At 34.4% G+C, this 27,359-nt stretch overlaps 1 protein-coding gene across 2 annotated transcripts in view; it reads right to left on the bottom strand.

The window, feature by feature from the left end:
* Nucleotides 1-27,359, bottom strand: part of LOC132699862 (nephrin-like) — a 508,010-nt gene that overhangs the window by 55,420 nt on the left and 425,231 nt on the right. For both annotated transcript variants that reach the window (XM_060666811.1, XM_060666820.1), the window contains one exon: nucleotides 1,280-1,372. In XM_060666811.1, coding sequence (XP_060522794.1) covers nucleotides 1,280-1,372 — 93 coding nt within the window. The remainder of the gene's footprint in view (nucleotides 1-1,279; nucleotides 1,373-27,359) is intronic.

Consider the following 27,359-nt stretch of genomic DNA (forward strand, 5'->3'; position numbering starts at 1 on the left):
CGGTTTTGCCAGGTATTTTTTTAGTCCAATTCAGCCCTTCAGTCACAAAAGTTATAAATATATTTTTTTCTCATTTTAATCGATTTTCAGTTATACTGCTCGTAAAAGTATTAAAATTTTTGGTTTTATCTTTAAGATGGGGTTGTTGTAGTCCACACTTTGTACGTCTTGTTTGTTAAAGACTAACTGAATTGATTTGTACTATCGAGTTTAATAAAATTGAGCCGACTATAAGTACTGCCGAACTAGCCCAGCTCAAGCAAGGCAGGTTAGACGTGTTTGTCGGAGCTTCAATAGTTCCCCAACAGATTCATTCAACAGAAAGCTTTAACAGAAAGTACCCTACTTAAAAAAACGCCAATATCTTCGATAAAGGATATTGTTAACAGTGAATTATTGAATAAAAGAACAAAAAGTATTCGACCACATAGACCAAGTAAAATCAATTATTGTGAGAGCGAGTGTAAGAAATGTAATTATACATTTAATTAATAATATACTTGTTAAGAGCTGGAAAAATACAGTATAGCATATTTTAAATATTGAAGATTCGCACAAATAGGTTGCAAAGTTATTTTTCCCCGATTTTAATCGATTTTGAATTATACTTTTTTCCCTACACCGCTAGTACAAAGTTTTGGTTTTCTGTTTAAGATGTAGTTGTTGTAGTCCGTACTTTGCATACACCTGGCTTGGTAAAGATTAACTGGATTGATTTGTAGTATCGAGTTTAAGAAAATTGAGTCGACTATAAGTACTTCCGAACTAGAGACGACCGCAGCTCAACGAAGGCAGTTTAGAAGTTTTTGCCGAAGCTTCTACACAAAGCTTTTAAAGAAACCAGTTTACTTCCAAAAAAGTCAATATCCTCGATAAAATATATTGTTAACAGTGAATTATTGAATGAAAGAAAAAAATGTATTCAATGCAAATTTGTAGCACCAAATCAATCAATCAAATGTTACTTCTACTTTTTGTTTCAGTGTAAGAAATGTAATGAAACATATATAATAATATTGAGAGCTAGAAAATTGCAGTATAGCATATTTTAAATATTAAAGATTCTTATATACAAAATAAACATAAACCTCATTGTAATTACGACTCACGACTGTGAGGGTGAAAAAAATTAACTTTTTCAATGAAAACATACTTATCCGGATAATTATTGATAATATTTATATATTTAAGTATTGCAGCATAAATAAAAATATTGTCCAATACGCATACATAAACTTAGTATTCATATTCTAGCTTTACTACCTATAATAATACATACCTGCAAAACAAGCGTTTGATTGCTGACTATGATGCCGGCGCTGGCATTACTATGGAGCCGTTCGCTATTCCGGAGCCACCAAACATGCCGCACCTGAAATTAAAGCGTAGTGTTACTGAACGGCAACCATTGCGATATTAAATTGCGAATATCGAAATTAACCAACTTTGTAATGTCAGTTGCTAGTCGCGCATACGGCCTCCCTTCGAACGTGCCGGCGGAAACTTTTACGTGTGTGTAAACATTAATTTCATACACCGCAAATATCGAACACTTTCAAAACTAACGAAAACAATGTTGCTTGGAAAGCGGAGTAAGCCTCCGTTGCCGTTTAATAAATATTTAAGTGCTTCATTTCTGCACGTTTCGAATCTCTTCGTGAAACTTAGTTTAATTAACATAGTTTTGCTAGGTTTTAATCCGCTTAATAAAGTGGGCGGTTCTGCGTAATTTCTATACTGCTTCTTTAAGAACTAGTGCTAGTGCTTGTGACATTCGCAAACAGAAATATATCAAGCTTCAGGTCAAACTCTTAAAAAGTGCGAGTGTTTCACGAAAATGTTTGAAAATTTTCTATTAATAAATGTTAAAATTTTATTCCCAATGGAGAAATCTGTTGTATTGCAATTAGTTTTTTATGGCTCTTGTGTTTATCGGAGATATTTTTACTATTAAAATAATGAATCAATAATAATGGTGGAACTTTCATATACTGATATGATATTATCGATGCCGCTTTTCGTGGGGATCTGGAGAAGATTTCTATTTCTATTTCTATTTTTTATTTAACAACTTGTGGGTATTGCCAGTGATATTTAAGGCTTTTCCATTATATAGGAGATTATCAGATCTTTTTCTTAGGTTATAACTTTTTATGGGTTCCTTTTATTACAGTTGATAGCAAATATGACACTAGTTTTTGGAGCACTATTCTCCTTTGTAATTCTATTAAAACTTTTTCTTAGTCAGTTTAGCATCAAAATTATAATATTTTATAGAAGGATAAAATTAGGGACGTTCATCAAATCTTAAAATATCCACGAGGAGTAAAATATTCCTTTTTTCATGATATTTTCTAAAAGCCAACCACACACCCTAAGTTTGCAGTTCCAAAATACTAATGTTTGCCAATAATTTGCGTAAATAAGCTAGCGACGATATTTGCAAAAACTTTCGACAGCACAAATGTTTCTTAAAACAATTTGTAATTAAATAGTATATTATGAAACAAGTTTGATAAACGCCATTTTAGTCACCAGTGATCGTCAAACCTGACAAATGTCAAAATACCATGACTAAAATCTACGGGAAATATCGGATCGCTCTTAAACAAAATCATATTAAATGATAATAAAACCTTTCTGAGCATCACTTGGCCTAATATAATTAAACGTTTACAAGATTAAATACAATTAAAAGATTTAACCTAATATGAATACCCATTCAAGTACAATGTTATAAGAGAAAAAGCATTTGTGCTGTAAGTATCACCTCATTGTTATCAACTCCAACCATGCCACCAGCAAAGATTGGTATACAAAAAAGTTCCGTGGTGTATAGGAATACTGAGTTCGGCCCTGTTCCTAGTAACAGTCGTCATTGACTTAGCATAAAAGTCAGTATTTTTGTTAAAGAGACTAGGAATTTTCTTCACATAACCAGCCAAATGATATTGCTGAGAGAGCTGTAACGTTGATTGTATGCTTTCAAGAACCCTAAGACGGAATCCCATATGAAGTCCGAGACTGTATACAAGCAAAAGAGATAGTTCCAATGCTCTCTAGAAGAAGCGCCTGACTTAACTTTGAGTCTGTTTGCGGTGACATTTCCACCAGAAATCTATTCATTTATTATATTCGTAATTTAAAAAATTCTAGGCAGATTTACCTTTATTGAGTTTGAAATGTTGTCATTTATACTTTCTTTAATTATCTTTTTCTATCTTGCTTATAATTTTTATATACTGCTTGACTGTTGGTTAGTTTGCACCAAACATAAAGATCTGATAGTTGTTGAATAGTTTTTAATTTTGGTGTTAGCACATTTTTCACAGTGATTTTTTATAATTAAGGAAGAAACTGGAAATGATAATACTGGCCCAAAGTTCTCAAGTTGTAAATAATTGGAGAACTTAGTGATGATGTCGTAAGTGAAACCCTGTTTTCTTTAGTCTAGTTAAGAGTAAGGTTTGATTACCTAAAGATATATTATAAATAACAAATTACAATTCTAGGAATATAAATTAACTAATAATATGCAAAAATCTAAAAAACTGTATGCGGAGAGAGATATACTTTTATGAAATTATTTTCGCAACATTCTTAATTTATTTCACGTATGAAACATACATTTATAGTTGAAGTAGAGTTTATAAGTTTTATATTATAAATTAATTTGGAAAAACGTTTTTGCTAAACAAAGCTTACAAATAAATAAATTTCGTCCTAAAAAAAGCTGTTGTAATTCAAATTTAGCCTATTAGTTTTATTCCAAAAATTCCACAATCGCATACGGAGCGTTTAAAAAATAGCAGCAACTTAGCATTAATTATTAAAAGTCAAAAATTTTGATTCGAAAAAAATTGTTTTGCAAATAACCGGGTTTCAAGTTTCAATAATGAATATATATTTTTAATTAATGATTGTCAAAGTTCCCAAATGTTTTATTAATCTCGTTTGTAGTAAATAACAAGTTCTGTACCTCGGAAAGTACGAATAATGAATTCTTTATGAACAGCACTTTCTAAATTTATGATAAATTTAAATTTGTAATTGTAAATGTAATTAAAAAATGTAATTGTAGAGAGTCTCTGATATTAATATATTTTCTCTATAGCTTTATATTATGCAGATCATTACGGTTATCAGAACGTAAATAGAACCTAAACCACCAGCATCAAATACAACTCTGGTGTAAAAAAAATTATCCTTTCCTAATTTTGAAACTAGCAAAAATCCTACTTTTCAAACTCAGGTTATTTCAATAAGTAATCAAAACTTTCAAAACCAGTTGATATTTTTGTATGGTGAATTGGAATACCAATAAGTATATTATGATGTCTATTCCGTTACAATCGATTTGTAAAATCTGGATTGTTTTTATAAAATATCAATCAATATCTTCTATGCGAAACTTTCCAGGGAAAATTAATTTACGGAATGCCTTGAAGTGCAAACGAAGGAAAGTTCTAATAATTGCGTTTCCGCGAAACAAATTCGCCGCAAATTAAAACGTTTTTCAATTGAAGGCGTCCTTTGTTTTCAAAGCAAATAAAGTGGTTTAATGAAATACATCTCTTCTGTATTTCGTTTGAGGCTACCGGCTAATTGGATTAGTTTTATTTTGGACGCTTTTGCCTAACTTTGAAGAATACAAAACCTTTCAAAAATGGGAATTTCAGATATTGCTTGCATTGCAATTATAGCAACAAAAAGTCCGTTAAAATTCACGTATTGAAAATAACCTTATTGCGTTTGTAAAATAGTTTTTAAGTTAATTTTGTTATATTTATTTTTTCTCTGTAGGAATATATTATTTGTTCCAAAACGGTATCAAGGCGTTAGAAGAGTAGATAAACGGGTAAAATTAAATAAATTTTTCAATATATTTTATGAAGTTATATTTGTAAAAGTGACCGATTTCTTCAAGACCCTAAAATTCGAAACAAACGTCTCGAAAATGTTTTTGTCGTATTTTGTTTGGATTGCAATAAAATACATTATATCCAAGAAACTCGATAAATCCTTGATATTTCGGGACAGATAAAACACACATCGTTATCATTCGTCATCAGAGGAGACGTCAGATGCTTTGGAATTTTTGACAATTCGAATTGGGATGCCGAATTCTGTTATTTGTTGTTGGTGTTTTTGAGGTTTTTGTGATTTGAGAAGTGTTTCATTTCCAAATAATAATAATTTGAAATAACCAAATAACTGGGTACAATCATAAATCGGCATAAACTAAAAGCCATTTCCAAGCGTAGAATGCAACTGGTTGAAACGTTTGTTTATGTTGGTCGCAAGTTTAGACTTATGAATGAAGAATGAATTTGCCTGTCTCCTTGGATATAATGTAGTGGTAACATTAAGCAAATTAAAACTAATTTTCAAAAAGCATTGATAATCTCTTGTATGAAAATTTTTGATCCTACTTATATAGCATCGAAAATTTCTTGTATTGAAATTTCTTATATTATTTTTATAGTTTTATAGTTATATTGCAGATTTATCTAAAAAAGTGGTTTTAACAATAATAATAAAAGCAAAAGCAAAAATTAGTATTTCCCATAAATCAATCAATAAAATTATGTGCACCGATTATTTCATGTCCAAATTTCTCGAGAACGTTGCTCATAGCAAGTATACTTTTTTACATAAAAATGATGCAAACATATATTTTTTTGTTTACAAATCTTGAACCTAGTACCTACAACAATGTTATGACTTTTTAAAAGAGGGTAAAGAACCTGGTACTCGTACTAACTGGTATCCTCTACAAATTAGCACTATACTGAAAAGTATTTGACGACAGATAACAAAGTAAACAAAATAAAGTACAGTAAGTTTAGTAATAAAAATTAAGATAAACTGCAAACAAAAATTGTGTATTGAATATGAAGTAATAAAACCAAAGGGCTACTTACAGTGTGATCCAACGAATACTTAAGCCACTTTGTGCTATAGCCCTAGTTCTCAAAGCGCTACCGTAAGTATGTTTTGATAAGTTGGTCATTCAGGAATAATGAAGAGTAACATATAAGCGATATAAGCAAAATATCAGGTGAGATGGTAAGTGGTCACAAATGACACCAAAGAATAGTTATTAGTATCAGATTCACAATAGGAATCAAAAATAATTTTTTCTTTTAGAAATTTACCTACGTCTATGGTCGAAACCGAATTTCAGAGGCATTGGGGGGAATTTTCCATTTTATTACTATCCTTTTTTGAAATAGCCTGCAAAAGAGATTTATGTCTGCACAACCTTTTTTTAGAAACATTTGCGCCTTTTACCATTGATATTCATTTACGGTTATGGACAGCTCAACAATTCGAAACAGCCAAATATACTATAACTACAACCTTAATTGCTGCAATCAATATTAAATTTGAATCGGCCGAAGGCTGTAATTATGCGGTAGCCCCTCATTTCGGTTGTAAAGCCTCTGATGTAATATTTACAATCGATCTTAATGAAAATTCATGGCCAGTTCAGTAATCCGAATGGTAGAAGATGCAAACAATGTTATGTATTGCAGCATTAACCAAGATTGCTACTTACGAGGGCGTATTAGCTAACCGAATACGATCAGTGTCAGGGGACTTCATAAACCAAACCGGTAGACGTAGGCAACGAATGCTGAGGTGATTTAATAAAGATTTTATGTAAATCGATGGTATTCAAAAATGCGTCCTAAAAGATTGCTTTGACATTATTTTACTTAGAATATTGGTATATAGTTTTGTAAGTATTCACATTTTTAATTGAAGGCATAGCAATAGAAATGATGGAGAGTGGAAAGACAGGTCAAGGAATTCCTTAAAGATTCATCGCCCAAACTTGCAGCAGACCTAAAAACGAAAGGACGTAAGAATAATGGTAGGTCTACTGCGTCGAGGCTGCATATTCATCTGTTGAGCGTAACCACGTCAGAGGCCTTGAGCTACTCGAAGCAGCCGCTATGTAGATGTATGAAGTGCAATCAGAGATGGGAACCAAGATAACGCTCTATTGCTCTAGGAGGGAAAATCCTTTACATCGCAGTGACTAATCGGCGGATTGCTAACATTCCTAAGTTTTGAATCACGAGTCTAGGTACTCAACGTAAAGTAAAAAATTAAAGTGCTGTAAAGTGTTCTCAAATTATTCACTTGTATGTACAACATCAAGTTCATTTTATACTCTTCGAACATAGAGCTGTATTGAATATTGCGTACTTATGGTGTCAGTTGATAAAAAATGAGTTATTAAATAAATGTTACTTACATAAAAAAATGTAGATAAGTCACTACTTTATTAAATACTCACTCCGCTCCTGTCAAATAAACTCGTGACTCAAATGCCGTTTACCAAACTTGTTTCATAATATACCATTATTTCAATGTCATATGAATAAATGATTTGAAGGTTTAATAAAAGTTTTTACTTATATATTATATTTCATCATGAAATCAGACATTGAAAATATTGTTAAACGCACTAAAATGGTTTAGATTTGTCCACCGTATTTGTCCATTAATATTATATGAGATTTTTACATATTTTTGTGGAAATAACGCCTTATCAACAAGAAATAACAAATTTTCAAAAAATCGAAAAAGTTGACATGCAGACATATAGGTCGGGCATGAAGAAGAAGAAGTACTATAAATAATACCCATTAGTTGATGAATAAAAAATTCATGTTTACAAGAAAATACATATACATACATTTTTATTTTTAATTAAAATTTAAATTTACGTTGTACTGTTGACTAAAATTGTAACATGGAGAATTACATACTATTTTTTTATAAATAAATTAAAAACAGACCAACTTAAAAAAAAACATATAGCTTTTTAATATTAATTTCAATTAATTTTTCGAAACTGGAACCTGTAGATTTTTTTAAAACAAAAAAAAACATTTTTTTTAAATTTTCCTTGAGAACCTTGTATATAATGTACAAGATTAAGGAACAAACAATGAAGATTTTAAAGGAAAATCCTATTTTTTAATAAACATTTTAAAGCTATAATTTTTCTGCTACTACTACTTACTGTGATGGGTTATTGGGTTATTTTCGACGTAGGATTAAAAAAATGTTAAATTTTCTATTAAATCGACATAGTTTATTAAAAATGAGTTTATTAGCCCCTAAAAATAGTTTTTGGGACTGAAAAAAGTGTAAATTTGTTTTATGAAGCATGAAGTTCAGTGCTCCGAAATTAGAGTTGAATTTGAGTGAATGGAGTTGTCTATTTGAAAAAAAAATCCAATCCAATGAACAAAGAATTTTTTGTATTAGTGATAAAAGTAAGTAAGTGTAAGTAAGAAAAGCCTAGTGGTTAATGCGCACTAGAAACACTGATAACTATGCCTGCTTTAATATTGAAAGAATATAAGATTACTGTTTTTTATTATTAAACATTTTTCTATAACATTAATGTGTGAAACTTCTAAAGGAACAAAAGGAAAACATAGGATATTTTTGGAAATCTGACTATACAATATTAGGAATTATTTAATTATTTTCCGAAGTTTATTTGATCAATATGATTGGCAACTGTATTCTTTCAGGAAGATACCTACAAATTCTTTGTTTCTTTAGTTTTTGCTATTACTTATAATAAATCCCTTTAGGCCATATATCAAACAATAACAAAACGAATGACTAATGCTCCGTGAAATAATATCGCGCTGTAATAAGTCACTTCCAGGAACAGCGGCATAAATAACTGCTATAAATTGGCGGGGACATCAGTTTAATTCTGTGAAGTGACAAGTCCACTGGTCAAATTGTTGCGATAGAGGCACTTTTCATTGTCTCTGCCTCCTCCACATAAATTACAATTTAGCAGACGGTTGCAAACGAGACTGTAATGGAACATAATTGGGGTCCTTCTATCAACACGCACTGATTTCTAAAGGCAGCAAATGATTTATTTATCGCGATCGCATTTGGCTCACGCAATGGAAGACTTTCATTTGCATGGTAAATAAAATTAAGTCATAGAATTTTCGGTAAAATATAGAATACAGTAGTAACAAGAAATATATAATATTTTTACTAAAATTAAAATATCGAATACCTATCGAGAGAAATTGGAAGTATTTTCCATATCTCGTTCGATTTAATTCTAATTTTGAGTTATTCACTATTCTGATTAACCGTTGAAAACATATTAGTTAATTTGCCCTTTACGAGGTATATGTAATACTTTCAAAAAATTTAATAAAATTTCAGTTTTTAAATATTGAAATCACAGATATGAGGATGAGGGACACATTAAATTGTCCTAACAACCCCCTTTTACCATATTCTTGGAAATTAAATTTGAAACGCATATTATTTTTGGATGAAATTTTTTTCATATTTTCATTTTCCTAATACCCGTCGTGCTTAGTTATTCCAAGAAATATTATACAAATTATCCTTGATTGTAAAAGAAAATATTCTTTGTTGGCTTTCAAAAATATATCGCTTTTTATTTGTCTTGAAAAGTAAGGCCTTAATTGAAGTTGTAAAGAAAAATAATAAGAAATTTCTGAGTAGGCCGTAGTTTTCGTACTAAATCCATGTCTTCGTTTTGTAACTGATGGTTCTCAATTCATACCCAATAAATTAATACGTTTAGCTTTATTATTATATAATTCGGCGAGGCGTCCTGTCCAAGTTATGGAAATACAATTAGCATGTTCGCTATATCGTATTCTATTGTCGATGATTTTGTGCAGAAAGACTCTCCTTCTTTTCGTTGATATATTCAACTTCAAGGTTGCGGGCTTCTTTACAAACATATTTCTGAATCACTGTATTACTGCTTTTCTTATTTTACCTTCTTGTTATCGGGACACATTTAATTTTTTGACCAAAACGGATATGCGCTTATATATCCTCTACTAAAAATGTGTTTTACTTGTCGGCTGATAAGTACGTTGTTAAAATTGCAAAGTTGGAAATACTCAATCTTTAATATATTCAAGCCGCCTTTCCCTGGGTTACACTTAATTACAAAGTTGTGTAAGTTTAAACAAGATACGTTGAATATTTGGAAGCCCGTTACCACGGTTGAATTTTAAGCTTCCATAACTTTTGCACACGGATGGATATAAGGAACGTTTGCCTTAACTTAGTTGAAGCGCTTTTCACGACACAAATCAATAGTTGACATAACTTTAAGGCTCTTTTAAAAACTTGGTACTGATGATATCGAGACTACACCAACACTATATTGCAACATTCTCACAATGTACAATATACACGAAGCAAAAATCATATTTTACCACATGATATGACGAATAAATCAAACTGGGAACTATGATTATAAAATATGCAAAACAGTGCTCACACAAATCGCATTCTTGCTTACGTGGTCTATTTAAATGTTGCGTGTTTTGTGTAAACATTATTAAAAAAACGGAACTAAACGGTTTGCAATAAAATGTTTGAAAATTGAAACCAATATTCTGCATGTACAATTAGCTATTAATTAATCGTGTACAATTAAACTGACCAATTTCGAAAAATCTCCATCTGTAAATAAAATGAGACATTATAAACTAGGTTTTTTGACTTTCTTAGGACGAAAACATTCTTACACCAAAATGGGATTTAGAAAAAAAATTTTCAACCTTGTTTGAGATTTTTCTTAATTTCTTGACAATTAATAGTGCCTTTTTAGAAGCATATTAATTAATTTCGTCATTAAACTGAGCTTTGCCCCAATCTTCGCCGCTTTAAGTTGTATAAATTTATCCGTATCAAATAATACCTCCACTCAGGGTTATGACACCATATTCTTTCGCGCTTTCGGCAATCTACCGTACACTCATCAAATTTGCTTTCGTCGCTATAGATAACATTGGTCTTCTTTGAGTTTCCGTCAACAACGGCTTTGCTTAGACAAAAAATAGAAAATATATAGCGCAGAATCACGTACTTAAAAATGATAACCGCTCTTGCGAAATTCCACGTATCGTTATTGCATTTTGCTCCAATAAAACTTATGGAAAAGCGAATCAATATACAATTTAATATACAATTTAATATATATTTATACCGTAAAAATAATTCCATACATGATAAAAAATGTTGGTAATTTCATATTTAAATTGAAAAAATTAAATAAGAGTTGTTATCGCGACATAGACAGAGCGTAGGACGTTCAAATGCTACTTGAGTAACATATTTTCCACTTTTTAAGACGCTGGTGCAATGTCGATGTTTTAAGAAGAAGAATAGTTACTACCTGAGTAATTTGTCATGCTTTTTGTGCTTAAAATAATTAAACTCAGTGTGTGGATTTAAGAAAACCAAGTTACGCGACGGTTCAAAGATATTCAGACTTTGATAGTTTACAAACATAGTTTCATCAAAAGAGCATAAGTAGGCTGCATGCGGAGTGCTTTATTAATAGGTTTTTATGTTTGTTCAGGGGCGCGATGCATCTGAGGCAATTAAAGTACGTGCGAGGAAATTATTCGGTTCGAGTACCCTCTTTGCATAATTAAGATCCATATACGCTATAGAATACGAGACACCTTTTATGAGCAACTGCATGGATCGGAATTAGAACTTTGTTGATGCCTGACATCACATTTCGGCGAAATTAATAAAGTTTATTTATGTATTTTTTTAATAATAGATAATGTCAGTTGAAAGTTTTCTAGTCTACAAATAAATAAAAGATTTCTGTTCGTTTGTTTGGACTGCCAGGTCTCGAATTTTGTGATTTTGTGGAAAATTACGTGGCTTTTAGCATAATTTGTATTTTAAGTAGGTTGATTAGTTGATTAGTTTTTCACGACGGGTCGGAGCTCGGTCATAGATTTAACACTTTGTACCAGGCCTCTGCTCCCGGAAATAACTGGGTGGTGTGTCTGTGGGGAGGACTCTATGTCGGACCATAGATACATCACCTTTGGGTTGGAGATGAGTGTTCGGGAACCCGTTAGATTTAGGAACCTCTGGGCAACAAACTGGGAACTCTATAGAGAGGAACTGGCTTGGCGCCTAGGGGGCTTACCAAGGAAACACCGCACAATGGAGGAGATTGACGAGGCCGCCGACCGAGTCAGCTCCGCTATGATTCGGGCATTCGAGAATAGTTGCCCTGAGACAGAGGAGCATAAGGCGGGAAGGACTCCTTGGTGGAGCTCTTCCCTGGAGCGTCTCAGGAGGAAAGTGCGGAGGCTGTTCAATACAGCGAGGAGCAGCAGCCAAGGTGCGGACTGGGATCTCTATAGGGAGGTCCGCAGACAGTACAAAAAAGAACTACGGGCATCACAGAGGAGGGCCTGGAGGCTCTACTGCGACGGAGCTCTCGAAGCCTGGGCGAGAGACCGGGCCGCGGGGGGCTGGAGAGTTGCTCCGGGAATGAGGCAGGCGAGGCTTATGATGGATGGGCGCGCCCTTCCTCGGACCAGGGAGCTGCTTAGACTGACCAGAAGGGAGTGTAGAGCACTAACAGGGGCCTACACAGGACATTGCAGGCTTAGGAGGCATCTTTGCTTGCTAGGCATTGGAGACGACCCGGAGTGTAGGTGGTGCATGGAAGGGGAGGAGACCCCGTATCATCTGCTCACCGAGTGCCCTGCCTTGACATGGGCAAGATTGGGAGTCTTTGGAACGGCCCTGATCGATCCGGACTCAATTCAAAGAAATGCTTTCGTAAAGAAAGTTCTTATAATCGTCACTTTTCTATCACTGCCATACTGACAACGGCGACGATCTTGGAGTCCCACGACTGCTGAGCTAATTCCGGGAAGAGGAAAAAAGTTTGCTTTTCAAATTAAGGTCTTCTTCTTCATTACTGTGGAGACCTCAGTCATCCACTTGGCTCTACCAATATCGAGATAGAGATCAAACAAAACGAAAAATAAAATACTGTGGAGACCTCAGCCGCCCTACTTGGGTCTACCACTGGGACAGAGACCAAATTAGAACAAATAAAGTATTAAAGTAACTCATCTGATACATTCTGAGTTACCTCATCATCTCTTTCTAGGAACTCTAAAATGTCCTTCATATCACAAGTTAACTGCTCCTTCGCGGATTTGGTGACTACATTAGTTCCAACTTTTGTGATTTCATGACTCATAGTTTGTCTGTGCTTATGTGCGTTTGTGAATCTCTGTGCATCAGCACGAAGTCACTAACATTGAAATGGGTGGTATCCCTTCGTGTTCGATTAATACCTACCCAGCTAGGTGTTGATGATAACCTCTCAGCTACCCGTTGTCTGTCTGACTGTCTACTTCGTACTGGACTCACATCCAAAATAACAGTTTTCAAAAAGCTGTCAAGATTTCGATTCCTAACAAAAGTTGTGAAGGTGTAGTCTGCGTAGATTTTTAGAATGTCGCCTGTCCATTACCACGGTGTAGATCTGGGGTGACGAAGTGATACTCAAGTGTCGGTGATAGACCATTTCATCTTTTTCTACATATTGCCTTTGGTCCAAACTACCTTCCCTCAGTCGTTCAACCAAACGTATCTCTTCGTTGCTTCCGTTTACGCCCAATTCTCACGAGCAACTCGACGAACAGTCACTGGATTTCTGCTGAAGTAATCCACATGAAATAGGCCACTAGCCAAACCAGCTACGAATTTAAAAAAGTATCTAGCGAGCCTAATGAATTGTCTTACTTCCTTCATGTTCTTAGGGATAGGTGATTCTCTTCAGGTTTGAATCTTTGCCAATTCTGGTCTTCGCCAGATATTTCTAGTCCTAGGTACTCTAAGGAAAATTCCAGAAAACGACACTTTCTGATGTTGAGAGAAAATGCAGCTGATTGAAATGCACCTAGAAGTTGTGCGTGTAGACCATTATGGCCAATTTCTGGGGTGTACAAAAAATTTAGAGGCGTGGGCGGGAAGTTATATATTGGAAAATAATTAAGATTGGGCTTCCTTAAGGGAATCTGTTTAATCCTGAAACTATATTCCACATTTGGTGTCCACACTGTAGATGTTTACACTAAAATAATGGTCTAAATAGTGTTTGCAACCAAAACACATAAGGCTAAAGAAAAACGTAAGTTTCAAAATATATATGCATCATCTTCGCTGCATCTATTATTAAAATAATTAATGATTTAATAAATACATATAAAACAGAAATTAGATATACCCACAACACTGATAAAGGCGATGAAAAACTGTTATAATAACAAGAATATACACATAAATGTAGGCAACAGCATAGTCAGTAGTTTCACAACGTCAAAGGGGCTGATACAAGGATGCCCAACTTCACCAACACTTTTCAAGATATTCCTGGAACATGCCTTGAAAACCTGGAAACGTAAATGCGAGTGAATGTGAATCTCTACCATTACACATTTTGTTTCGCGAATGACCAGGTAGTGATAGCTCAAGATGAAGAAGAAAACATTCACAAGGTCAGGAAGTTAAAGGAAGAATATGAGAAGGTAGGATGGGAAATAAACTTGACAACGACGGAAGAGAATGCAGTCAATTTACCAATAGAGGACACAATTGAAATAAAAGGAACAAACAACTTCAGATCCTTGGGATTTACATTGTCTAAAAATGCTACTACAGAGGAAGAAATAAAGAATAGGCTTGGGCAAACACGTCAATGTATACAACAGTTCCAAATGGGACCGAAACCTCAATATATACGATACAATTGTAAAGAGTATAATGACATATGTAGCATAGGTATGGGTAATAAATAAAAACAATAAACAGAAAATGCTAGCTACCGAAAGGATATATTGGAGAAGGTGTTGTGAACTCACTGGAAGCGACAGAGTTATATATGAAGAAATGAGAGGTAGAATGGGTGTGTAATATACCACATAGAAACCAAAAGATTCCTATGGTATGGACGTGTTCAAAGAGCGAGGGACAGATGGATCAACAAAGTGAGGAAACGGAGCCCAATTGAAAGAAGAAAGAACGGTCGTCCAAGAAGATCATGGAGAGATGAGATAGAAGAGTCAATGCAAGGAAGACAGATAGAGGGTCCGATTAAAGGAAGGAAGACGGCTACGGCTGTAGACTCCTTATAAATAAAAAGACATAATGTAATAGGAGAACAGCCACAGCAAAGTTAAGTTTTGCTGCTACCAATCTGTTTTAAAACATTCGATTTTGGCGCTCAGCCTGCTGCTGACTTTTCAATATGCTAGTATCAATACCACTCTTCTTAAGTAGATCCATTGTTGGGGATGAGGTAGAATAAATCGGTTTATTAAAACTTAAAAACAACCATTTGTTTGTTGCGTTCGAAAAGGTATTATGATTTCAAAATAAAAAAGCTGTGGTTTCTCGATGAAAAAAAAAAAGAAACGAGAGAAAAGGTTGATTGCTATTGTAATGTGAAGCTTTTTACAATTCACAATTACCCAGATCGATTCTGTCATTGTCATGAATCTAACTTACGTTTATTTTAGCTAAAGTCTCAATTCTGTGGGCGGAAGTGAGAGCGAGGAGAGTTGTTGCTCTTAATTTCACACACACATTGTAAACATATTAAAAATTAAGGCAAATGGGGTAACAGCGCCAAAGAAATAATCTCATCTCATTTAGCTTTACTTTAGATAGTTTAGAAGGTTCTCGCACCAGTTCCAAATCGTACTGGTAATGTTATTTAGGCGTTCATATTTCACAAACCTGGTTCAGTTCAAGTTTTGCTTTTCCTCTACATACCTCTATATTTCACTCACTCACTGACCTGCATTTTGCACCATTTTCTTTGTAAATATCGATTTTCATACCCTTAAATTGTTTTCCCAGAACCTTTAACGAGATCCATGCATATTTTGAGAAAATGCTACTGTAAAAATGCCGTATCCAAAAATATGTTGGTTGTTTGGTTGGTGTTGTTGGTTATTGGATGTAACAAGGTCATTGGTTAAAAACGAAATTTTAAATTTGGTCATACGCATGTTTATGCATTGTAATATAACTTGGACAAACTTATAATGATTTAGTCCACCAGTTAATGTGTTGGCCCGATAAAACAGGAATACCAATAATTTTGTTATCCCCCCACCCCCTTCTTCGTAAAATAAAGACGTTTGAGTCTTTCAAACAACTTCATGTGTAAATAGCTATACGGTGCTGTCGTACAAATGAGTTGACAAAGTCTGTAATTGGACAGCGATTCTTTTTACTAATTCGTAATAGGAGAGTTGTTTTTGGTTACTTGGTTGGTTAGTTAGGGACTTTTTTGAAAATTATTAACAAACTCTAATGTGTGAAACAATTTTTTTGGGATGTAAAAACTAATTGCTGAGCCATTCGAAGGTATTCTGATATGGTATTAAAATAAATCCAGGGGTTTCGTCAGGTTTTTGATGAATAAAAAAAGGATTAAAAACTCTCCTTTTTCTTTTTTCTGCTCCTTTATGCAGTAATTCAGTTATAACATTCTGCAATATTGCCTGGTTCCTCCAAAGAAACTACCTTAGGCTTTCTATTTTTTATTCCACCTTTGCTACAGAAATACTGATACTTTAAAATCCTTAACAGGTTTCAAAATATACGAATTGTCTGTAATTTTGGTAACGCAAATTGTTTCAATTTGCCCACTATTCGCCGCACATTTACGGCCTCTAATATCTTTTCCAAGTTCTTCATCCGCTTGCAGTTTGACTTGACTATTTCCTATGCCGTGCAGAAATTTTCTTGGAAAATAAAACCCTGCCGTCACCAACTTGGCTGCATCAGCCAAAAGTTTAATATCTTCCGACCTATGCGGAATGTCAATCGTGTGCTCCAAAAGTTGAGCAACACCAGCGAATCTTTTACAGTACGCGTGTCGGGCCGCATTATATCAGCCACAGTATTAGGGAAGAATACTCTAATTTTTTCCAATGTGAATGAGTGTTATTATTAAACTATAAAACAACGCAAAAAAGCGACAACGTTTAAACTGATGTTAAGAAAATCTGGTCCCGAACAAAAAATTGCTTGACCAACAAACGAAACACTTCCTCAGGGGGTTATACGAATGTCTTCTTATGCAATGCATATCAAGCAGAGTTACTGCCTTTCTTGTAGAACAAAAAAAAATTGTGAAAAAAAGGTTAATTACTACAGGAACTTTTGATGGAACAAATTATTATATAATTTCTTGTATTTATGTTATGTTTTTGATTTTAAGTTACGTAATCGCATTTCTTTTTGCATAATTAACCCAATCGAGAGCGATTACAGACGATACATGCGAACACTATCACACAACAAAGAATAACGATTGCCGGGATTGGGCGAGGTAACGTAGGTATTCGGAGAGACATAAAAATCTTTAAATGTTGTGGACGCTATCATTGACGCTTAATCCGTATACTGCGAGCATTAAAATTAAATATATTCGCTTAGCTCTATTAATGTTTATTAATGTTCCGCTTAAAAAAAATTAGTATATTGAACCAAAACTAACCCAGGGTTTAGAATTAGTTAACCTTGAAATAAAAAATAAGAAATTGGGACATGAAATTTCTGAACTAGAAAAAAGCTAGTGGACAAACATAGTCAGTATTGGCAACGTATTAAAAATATATTATAACTTAGGTTAAGTAGATGTAAAATACAAAAAAGAATAAATTGAAATCCCAATATTTGCCAAAATTAGACAAACTTACATCCGCTTATTTATATGTCCACGCTGGTCTTTTCGACTGACTGACTGACCAAAGATCGGTGCGTCTTTTCACAAAAGGTATCGCCCATTCCATTCGGCTCGCTCATCACAATATTTATCATAGCTTTTTAGAGATATTGGTGATATATATGTAATACTGGACAAAAGTTATTAACATTATTCAATTTACAATATCTATCTAATATTTGGTAACTGTTTATTGGTGTCTCCTATTTCACAGTCACTTTTGGTTTTATTGACCAAAAATATTTTGCATTATTATAAAGAGAATTTCTTAATTACGTACCTTAATTTCAGAACATGGTGCCTTGAGTGATTTTTGTACCTTCAGTTGCTTAAGCAAAAGAAAATTAAAAATTTTGACATAAAATATTTTTTCAGAGTTTGACATGATGTAAAGCATTTCCGGACCTATCTTTATCTTTATCACTTACAAATTCATCTTCCGAAGTTTGATCAGGTACTTGTAGGTTTTAGTTTTGGTGAGTTTCGTAGAATCAGCATACATAATTCTAATGGCAATAATCTGTCGTCGAGTTGAATCGTTGAATATTGAGCGAATAATCGAAAACAAACATGTTTCGTGGGGTAACTAAATCTCGCAATAAATGATCCGTTATAAATCGATATTGCGACAATATTCCAGACAATTGGCTGCATCGTTGTTAGCATCGCGGCCGTTTACATTGACCATATTTAATTAAATTTCTAATCACGTGCATCAGGGAACGCGGGCCGCAGGGTGAAAAGATAACTACCTGAATTCGAACGTACAATTTTGCGCATTCGCTCCTGATTAGAAATTATTTTATATGAAATTGGGAAAACGTGTCGCCATCCTTGTACTCTGCTGCGAAATTAAAACTGTAACTTCTGCCTCGTCCGTTATGGCCTCGTTGCTTTTTTCCCATTTACGATATACGTATATAAAGTTTTCGTGTTTTCAGTTTTGCTGCCGATGACGCGGAATTTTATTTAGCGGCTTGTGTGGCAGCATTTGAAATTAAAAATTTCGAGATCGATTGAACGTGTAAAACAATTCACAAAATCGTGGAATGTATGGTGACGCGTAAAAATATTGTTAGTATACGATGCGGCAATGTACGGCCACCTTTATCGGAAAACGGAACAAGTCATATAGCTACTAGATCTATGGAGGTCTCGTTGATAATACAGGAAGTTTTAAAGTCAACATAAACAGATATTGAAGGTTCAATGTGCACACTTGCTTTCAACCGAAAAACCCTTGTCACTTGACGGTATTCTCTACCAACGTATAATTTGAAAGATCGTTGCGACGGAAAAAATTGATCTTGAAAGACTGTAGGGAAATTGTTGTTGCACTAAGAAGTTGGTAGGGAATCGTATCATTCGATCACTGCGATACGCGCCAATGGAGTAGAGACAGGGTACTCACCAACTTCAAGGGGTCCCTATTTCTTGATGATCTCCACTACCCCTTGTCTCCTTTTTCTCAAATTCGGAAAGAGGATTTAAACCGACGAAAAGGAAGTATCGAACAAAAGAAAAATGAAAAAAGGGGAATCACAATACATATTGCCCATAATTTAATTAAACATAGGTGGCCCAAATAGCCCCTATTTTAAAGTCTGGTGATTCAACAGACGCCGCTAATTATCGTCCTATCTCTCTCTTATGTCACTTTGAGAAGGTTTTTGAGGCTACAATTTATTAACAGTTGTTCTTTCTGGTAAAAAATGACATAGATGCACATGGTACCGTTCATCCATGACATCAATTTTTCCATGCATAATAGTTTTGAGACATGCTCTGTGTATACCGACTTTTAAAGGCTTTTGATAAAGTACATCATCCAACTCTTCCAACTATTGCAGATCTATATTTCAGAAAGAACTCAGTTGGTTGTTGTCAATGGTAAAAAATGTCGTTGTGCAAATGTTACCTCGGGTGTCCCCCAGCGATCTCATTTGGGCCCGTTACTCTTTAACATTTTTGTTTTCGATGTTGGCCTTCGTTTTCCAGTTTCTATTTATGCGTTCTTTGGTCCATGATATAAAAATGAAAAAGAGATTCGTTCACAGAGATTTAGTGATTATTTCAGAAACCACAGATTATTCTTAAATCTTGACAAATGTCAGTTTTTTCTATTTCTTTTTTTTCAATTTTTCTATTTACAAGGAAAAAGGATTTTATAAATATTACCTTAATGTTTCATAATAAACAGCTGGAAAGAGTTAAGGTTAAGCACGCAAAAGACACGGGAATTGTTCTTGACTCTTAGTTGAACTTTGAGGCTCATACGAAACTATTTACAAAAAATGTATGAGAAATCTAGGTTTCATTTTGGGAACTGCCAAAGTGTTCAACAAGCGTAAGTCAGTAATAATCGTGTATAATAGCATGAAAAGGTCTGTACTAGAGTACTCATCTAATGGGTGTTTTTTTTCGATGTATACAACTTTAAGTTGGCATTACTGTTCAAGATGGCGACCGATTTAACAGCTGTCAAGTGATTTATTCTCAGTTTGGTTTGGCAATTCATCATGAATAGACTCACGCCTGAATAACGCTTGCAAATAGTGCAATTTTATTTCGAAAATAATGGTTCTGTGCGGAATACGCATCGCGCACTACGTCCATTTTGTCGTGGACAAAATCGTCTGTCAGAGCAGTTAATTCGTTTTAGCACCACGTTTACTCTTATTGACAACTCGCATCCCCAGAGACGCCGTACGGTGCGTACAGAAGAAGCTATTGCTGCTTTAGAGCGTAGCATTAAGGAAGACCCGAATGAGTCCATCAGCCATCGAGCACAGGAATTGGATCTGTGTCCATCCACTTCATGGAAGATTTTGCGGAAGGATCTTGGTTTACGTGCTTACAAAATCCAACTCGTGCAAGAATTGAAGCCAAACGACCATCAAGTAAGGCGTAGATTCGTCGAATGGGCCCAAAACGAGATTGCCGTTGTTCCCGATTTTCATAAGCGAATTTTGTTTAGCGATGAAGCGCACTTCTGCTTGAATGGCTACGTCAACAAACAAAACTGCCGCATTTGGAGCGAAGCTAATCCTCAAGTGGATGTCGAAACACCATTGCATCCAGAAAAACTGACTATTTGGTGCGCTTTATGGGCCGTACTTCTTCAAAAACGATGATGGCCAGAACGTTACAGTCAATGGTGATCGGTATAGAACTAACTCTTTCATTCCTGAATTGAATAACCATGATGTCCAGGAGATGTGGTTTCAACAAAACGGCGCAACATGTCACACAGCTCGCGCTACAATCGATTTATTGAAAGACACGTTTGGTGACCGCCTAATTTCACGTTTTGGACCTGTGATTTGGCCTCCAAGATCTTGTGATTTAACACCGTTAGACTACTTTCTGTGGGGCTATGTAAAGTCATTGGTCCATTCGAATAAGTCACAAATGCTTGACCATTTGAAAGACAACATTCGCCGTGTTATTGCCGATATACGGCCACAAATGTTGGAAAAAGTCATCGAAAATTGGATGTCCAGATTGGACTACATCCGCACCAGGCGTGGCGGTCATATGCCAGAAATCATATTTAAAATGTAATGCCACAAGATTATCTTTCGCATAAATAAAATTCATGCCAATCGAATAATCCATTATTGATTTATTGCAACTTGAAGTTCTATACATCGAAAAAAAAAACACCCCTTACAATTTGGAATCCTGTTTATAGTATTTATAGTAAATATATCATCAGAATAAAGAGTATACAAAAAAAAACTTTAATCAACTTGAACTATACATACAACGGAGATCGACATTTATACTCGTACGCAATTTTAAAATTTTACAGTTTAAAGTCGCTTGACTCTCGAAGAAATTGTTTTGATATTGATTTTCTTTACAAAATTATAAATAGCCTTCTTTTTGTATAAATTACTTTAGCTTTAATGCTAATCCATATCAGGTGCGAACAAGACTGGGGTTTTCTATTGAGCGATTTAGCTCGAATTACTTTTCTAATTCTCCTATAATAAGATGTGCTCGGACTTATAATAATTTTGTTTTCAAAACGGCATAGATATAGATATGTATAATTTAAGCCTTAGTTTATTTAAAACAAAAGTATATATACTTCGTTAGTTCGTAGTAATAATTTAATTAAATCTAACCTTGCTTTCATTGTAGAGATATGACATTTATTGTTCACTTTCCCGATTTTGTTAAATAGTATAGACCTATATTGTGCCGCTCTGTAATTGGGTAGCTGCGTCTGCCTGTCGAATGGCCTGTGAAATATAAATAAATAAATAAATAACCCAAATTAAGTAAATGAATGAAAACAAACAAATATTAACATTCTCCTCTTCCTTTAATAGTAAATAATAAGACGTACATCTCTTACTACTGCGGTAACGGAAACAGTTTGATTATTGGTCTACGATATATTCCACTGGCTATTATGACCTTCGCAATTCGGAGTTTTTTTATCACCGACTTGATGTAGTTTATAATTAAAACCAAGTCGTTTTCTTTAATAGAATCATTTGATGATTTAGACCATTTAAAGTATTCTCGTGAGTATCGCTTCCAAAAATAAATTTTTGGACAAGTTGCCAGCGCCAGTTGCGCATTCACTTTTGAGTAGTCAAGTTTGGAAATAACGGAATTTGCGGGTTAAAGAAAGAAATGATCAGGTTTGAGGGAGACGAGATCACTCGCATTGTGCATGTAAAGGCGGTGAATTGAGCACAAATTAATATAGCAATTTCCTTGAAAAAAAGAATTTGATCACCGACTACACACTTTCAAAGCTTTAACTCGCGCATCATCTAATCTATTAAAATGTGGACCCAGAGGGGCAGAGAACGTCCAGCTTCTAGCAGCCTGTTTTGCCAGGTGAAGGAACAAATTATTCGCCCCTACTAGTTTCAAGCCATTGTTGGAAAAACAAGCGACAACGTCGACTTGTCTGGCAATTAACCTAAGGAAAGCAGCAACAAAAACGTCTGTAGAAAGATCTTGGGTGATCTCTAAATATACAGCCTTAGCATGCAAGGACACAAATATAGGACTTGAATGCCTTGGCTCCCCGACCTCTAGACATAGTGATCAAAAAAAATCTAGAAGAATCGATTGAAACGTGAGAAATCAGTTGGAGTTGTTTTGCTTTGGGACGAACTTTGAAACATCGTAAGCATTTTGAAAGTACCTTTTGAATCACTCTAATAAATAAGATTATGAAATGTTTTAAAAGCTGGGTGTACGTATTTCTCGTGCGTATACTAGATGATATGAGTAGATAGGCGATGAGAGCTAGAAAGCAATAGGGCCAGTTTAGGGGAATAATCTAAATTAGACTTTCTCGGGCAGACCCCGCTCTGAGGAGTCCTGATGAGTTAAGAAACATTGCTAGTTTTCTAAATGATTTCGGAAACAAATTATTATTATTGAACTGGAACAGTGGTAGTTCGAATGATTTTCCTTTCTTCCTTCATAACATCCTCGCTTTAAAAAAACCTTGGTATGGAAGATTTCATCACTTATTTCAAGAAAATGATAAGAAAGGGCGTATTCCACCATAGATCACGTGATAAGAGATCGCAAGGTGTTATAGGTCGGGAACTGCAATCAACCGTGTTTAAAGCTGATGGAATATAATGCCAAGATGAAGCGGAAACCACATTTTGAATGTGAAGGTCTTCCAAAGACTTGATGAAGAACTAAGCAAGGAGGGAACTACGTGTGATTATGTTCAAGCAGAAATTTGGTCAAAAATAATTTGTAACTCTACTCTACTACTAGCACAAAGCAGACTTTTGGATTCCACACGAAAATATACGGATCACGAAACCCATGCAATTCAGCTATCTGATATTTATCCAAGGGTATATTCTGCTAGGTATTTTTAACTTTGAAAGTCCTGGTAGTTCGAATCGTATTTTTTTTTTCAGGAAACAATATATTATCCTAATCAATGTTGGAATTCCAGAGAAATTGCTTTAAGTATTTTGCACTAAGTAAAACCGGAGACAAAAGCCTCAAGTATACTACCAATATCGAATAAGATTGCATGTTTGGTAGAAATTTTCTCAGAAATACCTCAGAATAGATGAAATTTTAAAAAATATGGCTCATTCTTGTCAAAGGACAAAGACAAGGTCAAATGGCAAAGGTACATCAGAATATGAAATATTGTCAACTTCTTCCAATTACTAGCCCAGTTGCGCAGTTCGAAAGCTCCCAATTTGAGCAGTTGTATTAATTCCCTTTGCAAAGAAATTCGAGACTCCACTGAATCGCTAGTACCAAGTATATCATCACAAAAAATCTTTATTTTTAGAAGGTTTCTAGCGAGAGGAACATTTTGTTCATTTAAGTCGGCGTGTTCTTGTACAGTTTACATTGCAAGAAATGGACTGCAAGTTAAACCAAATGTAACTGTATTAAGCATGTATTCAAACAGAGGATCCTTAGGCGGACATCTCCACCATTTTTTTTAAGTTTCGGTGTTTCGGAAACTTGTGGAAACATCTGCGGCTGCATATGTGTAAAACGAAATCCTGCTGCAGCCCTTTTCTAGAAACTAAACAGTCATTGAAACTAAGGCCTTTTGGACCTTTATTGGAACGGTTCCACACTACGAGAAGTGTTGTATAAACACTATGCTCGCAAAACACAGTGATGGGGTACGTAATATAAAGTAATATGAAATTTTAGGTTAATGAGTGTCGGGTGAAACCAGTGACATCTGACCAATGTCCATATATTTTTCCATAAATTCTGAAAACTAAACATACAAATTAAACGACCCTCTAATTGCATGAATATACGAAATGCCAAATGATAGGTTCGCCATTTGTAAATGAAAGCGAAACTATGAAGTTTTTTTTTCCTCAAATTTTGTCTCTTTAGGAAAAGTATAAGGTGATATATTTTTCAGTCTTGCAAATTGAATATATAAATATAAATTTGATACTACGATTGCATCAAAAGAAAATAATGGCTCTAAATTATTTTTAGGTTTTGTTACGCAATAAGGAATATATTTTGAAGAAAAACAACTCATTTGACTTTACCCAAGAAAAATATCCATTAGAGAGGCTTAATTGTCTCAATTCTATAGTTTAAAATTTCGGCGACCATCTAGAATTTCTATTACTGCGGAAAAAATGGTACTGGGTGAGATTGAATTTTTTGTAGATCTTGATTTGGCATTGGTAGATAGGGTTTTTGCATATTAGAGTTATTGCAATAGGTAAAACGGAATGATCTTTATTATGAAAAACACGACAACGATAGTTTGAACAACATTTCTAAAGATTGTATGAATGATGTAAGCAGTTTAAACAAACTTTATTTTGTTTCATATAGCAACACCTATCGTTGGGCGATTTTTCTATAAATATGGAGCATTTAAAAAGAACGTGTTGCTCCTTGAGCAAGTAATATTTGATATTCCATGTGGAAACTGTTACACAATGAAAATGACGAGAAAGCCCTGAGTCACAGAGGGACGAAAGTAAGAAAAGATTGCAAAGGTTTATTTGTTTTTGCAACGGAAATAATTGAATCTTGAAAGACTGTTGTTATTGCACTAAGAAGTTGGTAGCGAATCGTATCATTCGATTAGATCACTGCGATACGCACAAATGGACTAGATATAGGGTACTCACCAACTTAAACGGGTCACCACTACCCGTTGTCTCTTTTTTCGCAAATTCGACGAAAATATAATTAACATGCCGGCGGCATTGCTATACGCGTACAGTTTTTACGCCATAGAAGAAATTGTTATGTTAACAAAGACTATTATTATTATTTTGAAGTTTTTCAATGTTCCCATCGCACATCACTCGGTGAATGTGTTTGCGCTGTTTTGAAAAGATGTACCCAAAACCAAGGTTCTTGGAAAAAGCACGTTGACAAATTTTTTCAGTAACTCGTGAGTAAATTGGCAAACTTGTTGCATTATATATTGTAAGTGATAAATAGACTAGGTTGCTGGAATATAGAATATTAAAAGTTTGGAAAATAAATAAACAAATGAACTCAATGCGCGTATAAGTGATAAAACTTATACAATGCTTTTTGTTTACATCAAAGAATCAAACAAAAAGATGTTTTTTAGGAATAAATGTTAAAATTAAATGTGCTTTTCATGATTTTTATATATTTTGTGCATTTTCTCCCTTTTTTTATAAATTTAGTTTTGTGAAAAGCTGTAAATATTGTATGTTCGATGCTCTATTATACATTAAACAAAAGAAATATGAGGATTGCTTGTGTACAGATAGAAATTCTGACACTTGATTTTCTTCTCTTCGATATCGTCTCGGCTATGGTCTAAATGTGGATTCGAGAATAAAAATTGCAGAGACGTAAATTAATTATCGAATGCAATCGTGAAGAATGTTGCAGAATCGTTGGCTGCTCTTTTCGCACTAAAAAAAGCGAAACATAGTTTCTCACAAGGCGATTGGCGACAGAGCAAATTTGTTATTGCATTACTCGCTTGCGATTTCATTAAAAATACAATCTTGTTTTTTCAACACCCGGTTACTAGAGAGAAAATGAGCTAATATTACGAATCGATTGAGTATCTGAAATTCCCTAGTGCTCGACACACATTAGCCGAAAAGTTACATTTTTGTGCTAAACTTTAAAACGTTATATGATGTTTCGAGAGTTAAACGGTATCGGAAACAGCGAAAATGCTTTAAAACTATGGAACGATTTTCTACGGCTTTTTATCTTTTTATTGCATATCCTATAAAACGTGACCACGGCAAAAAGGACACACAAGTGCCACTTTGTGAGGTTTCCATCTCCGCTTTTATAATATGCAATCGTAAAAAAAATATAACCGCAATGTTATTTAGTTTTTTTTATTATGGTTGGGCATAACTATTGCAGACAATAAGAAAAATGCTTTAGCAATTAGTGCTTATTTTACGCAATTGAATCGGTTGCTTTCTCAAGAATTTTTTGACTTAGATAGGAAAACAGAAGGAAACACCACCGTCCAATAGCTTTTATTTGCCACTTGGAAATGGTTGTTCTAATCGCTGTAAATAACAAACTCTACTCATTTCTACAAAATCGAATCTCTATTCACCAGCGTCAATCGATGCACGATAACGAACTTATTTTGTCTTATTCCATATGTTGCTAGAAATATGGATAAAAACATGTTCTGATACGTAAACTAAAAGATTTTGAACAGACAATTAGGTATCGTGATTCGCAATTCCCCTGCTTGTCTTAACGTACCGACCCTAATGCATTTGTACAATACGGTTGTTAAATCAAAATTCGAATATTCCTCTCTAATTTGGCAGTCAAGATACCACGTGTATGCAGGTGGACTAGAAATGAAGTTCCCGTGACTGTTAAAGGGCTTTTTAATAAGAACAATCAATCTTTGAAAAGTGAAAGAAATGTATAAATAAACTAATAATTAGTGTTTTGACTCAATTTTCGTGGTGTAACGGCACAGAAAAGAATTTTTTTACGAAACCGCAGAGAATAAACTCTAGTGAACTGGCACGCAAGTTTACTCGACTACTTTACTGTTATTCAAACAAGTTTTATAATGGTAATTATGCCGTTGGGTGTGGAATTATACATACCTATGAACCCGGCTCACAGAGCACAGAGTCACCTTTTCTATCGCCCACGTGGGTTAATCTAACCTGTTGAGGTTGAGATCCAGTTCTGTGGAATATAACACAGACCCCCTGCACAGGGATACGGGTGAAGACCACAA

Source organism: Cylas formicarius, unplaced genomic scaffold, assembly GCF_029955315.1.
Source record: "Cylas formicarius isolate icCylForm1 unplaced genomic scaffold, icCylForm1.1 PGA_scaffold_10__41_contigs__length_53128322, whole genome shotgun sequence".
Lineage (NCBI taxonomy): Eukaryota > Metazoa > Arthropoda > Insecta > Coleoptera > Brentidae > Cylas > Cylas formicarius.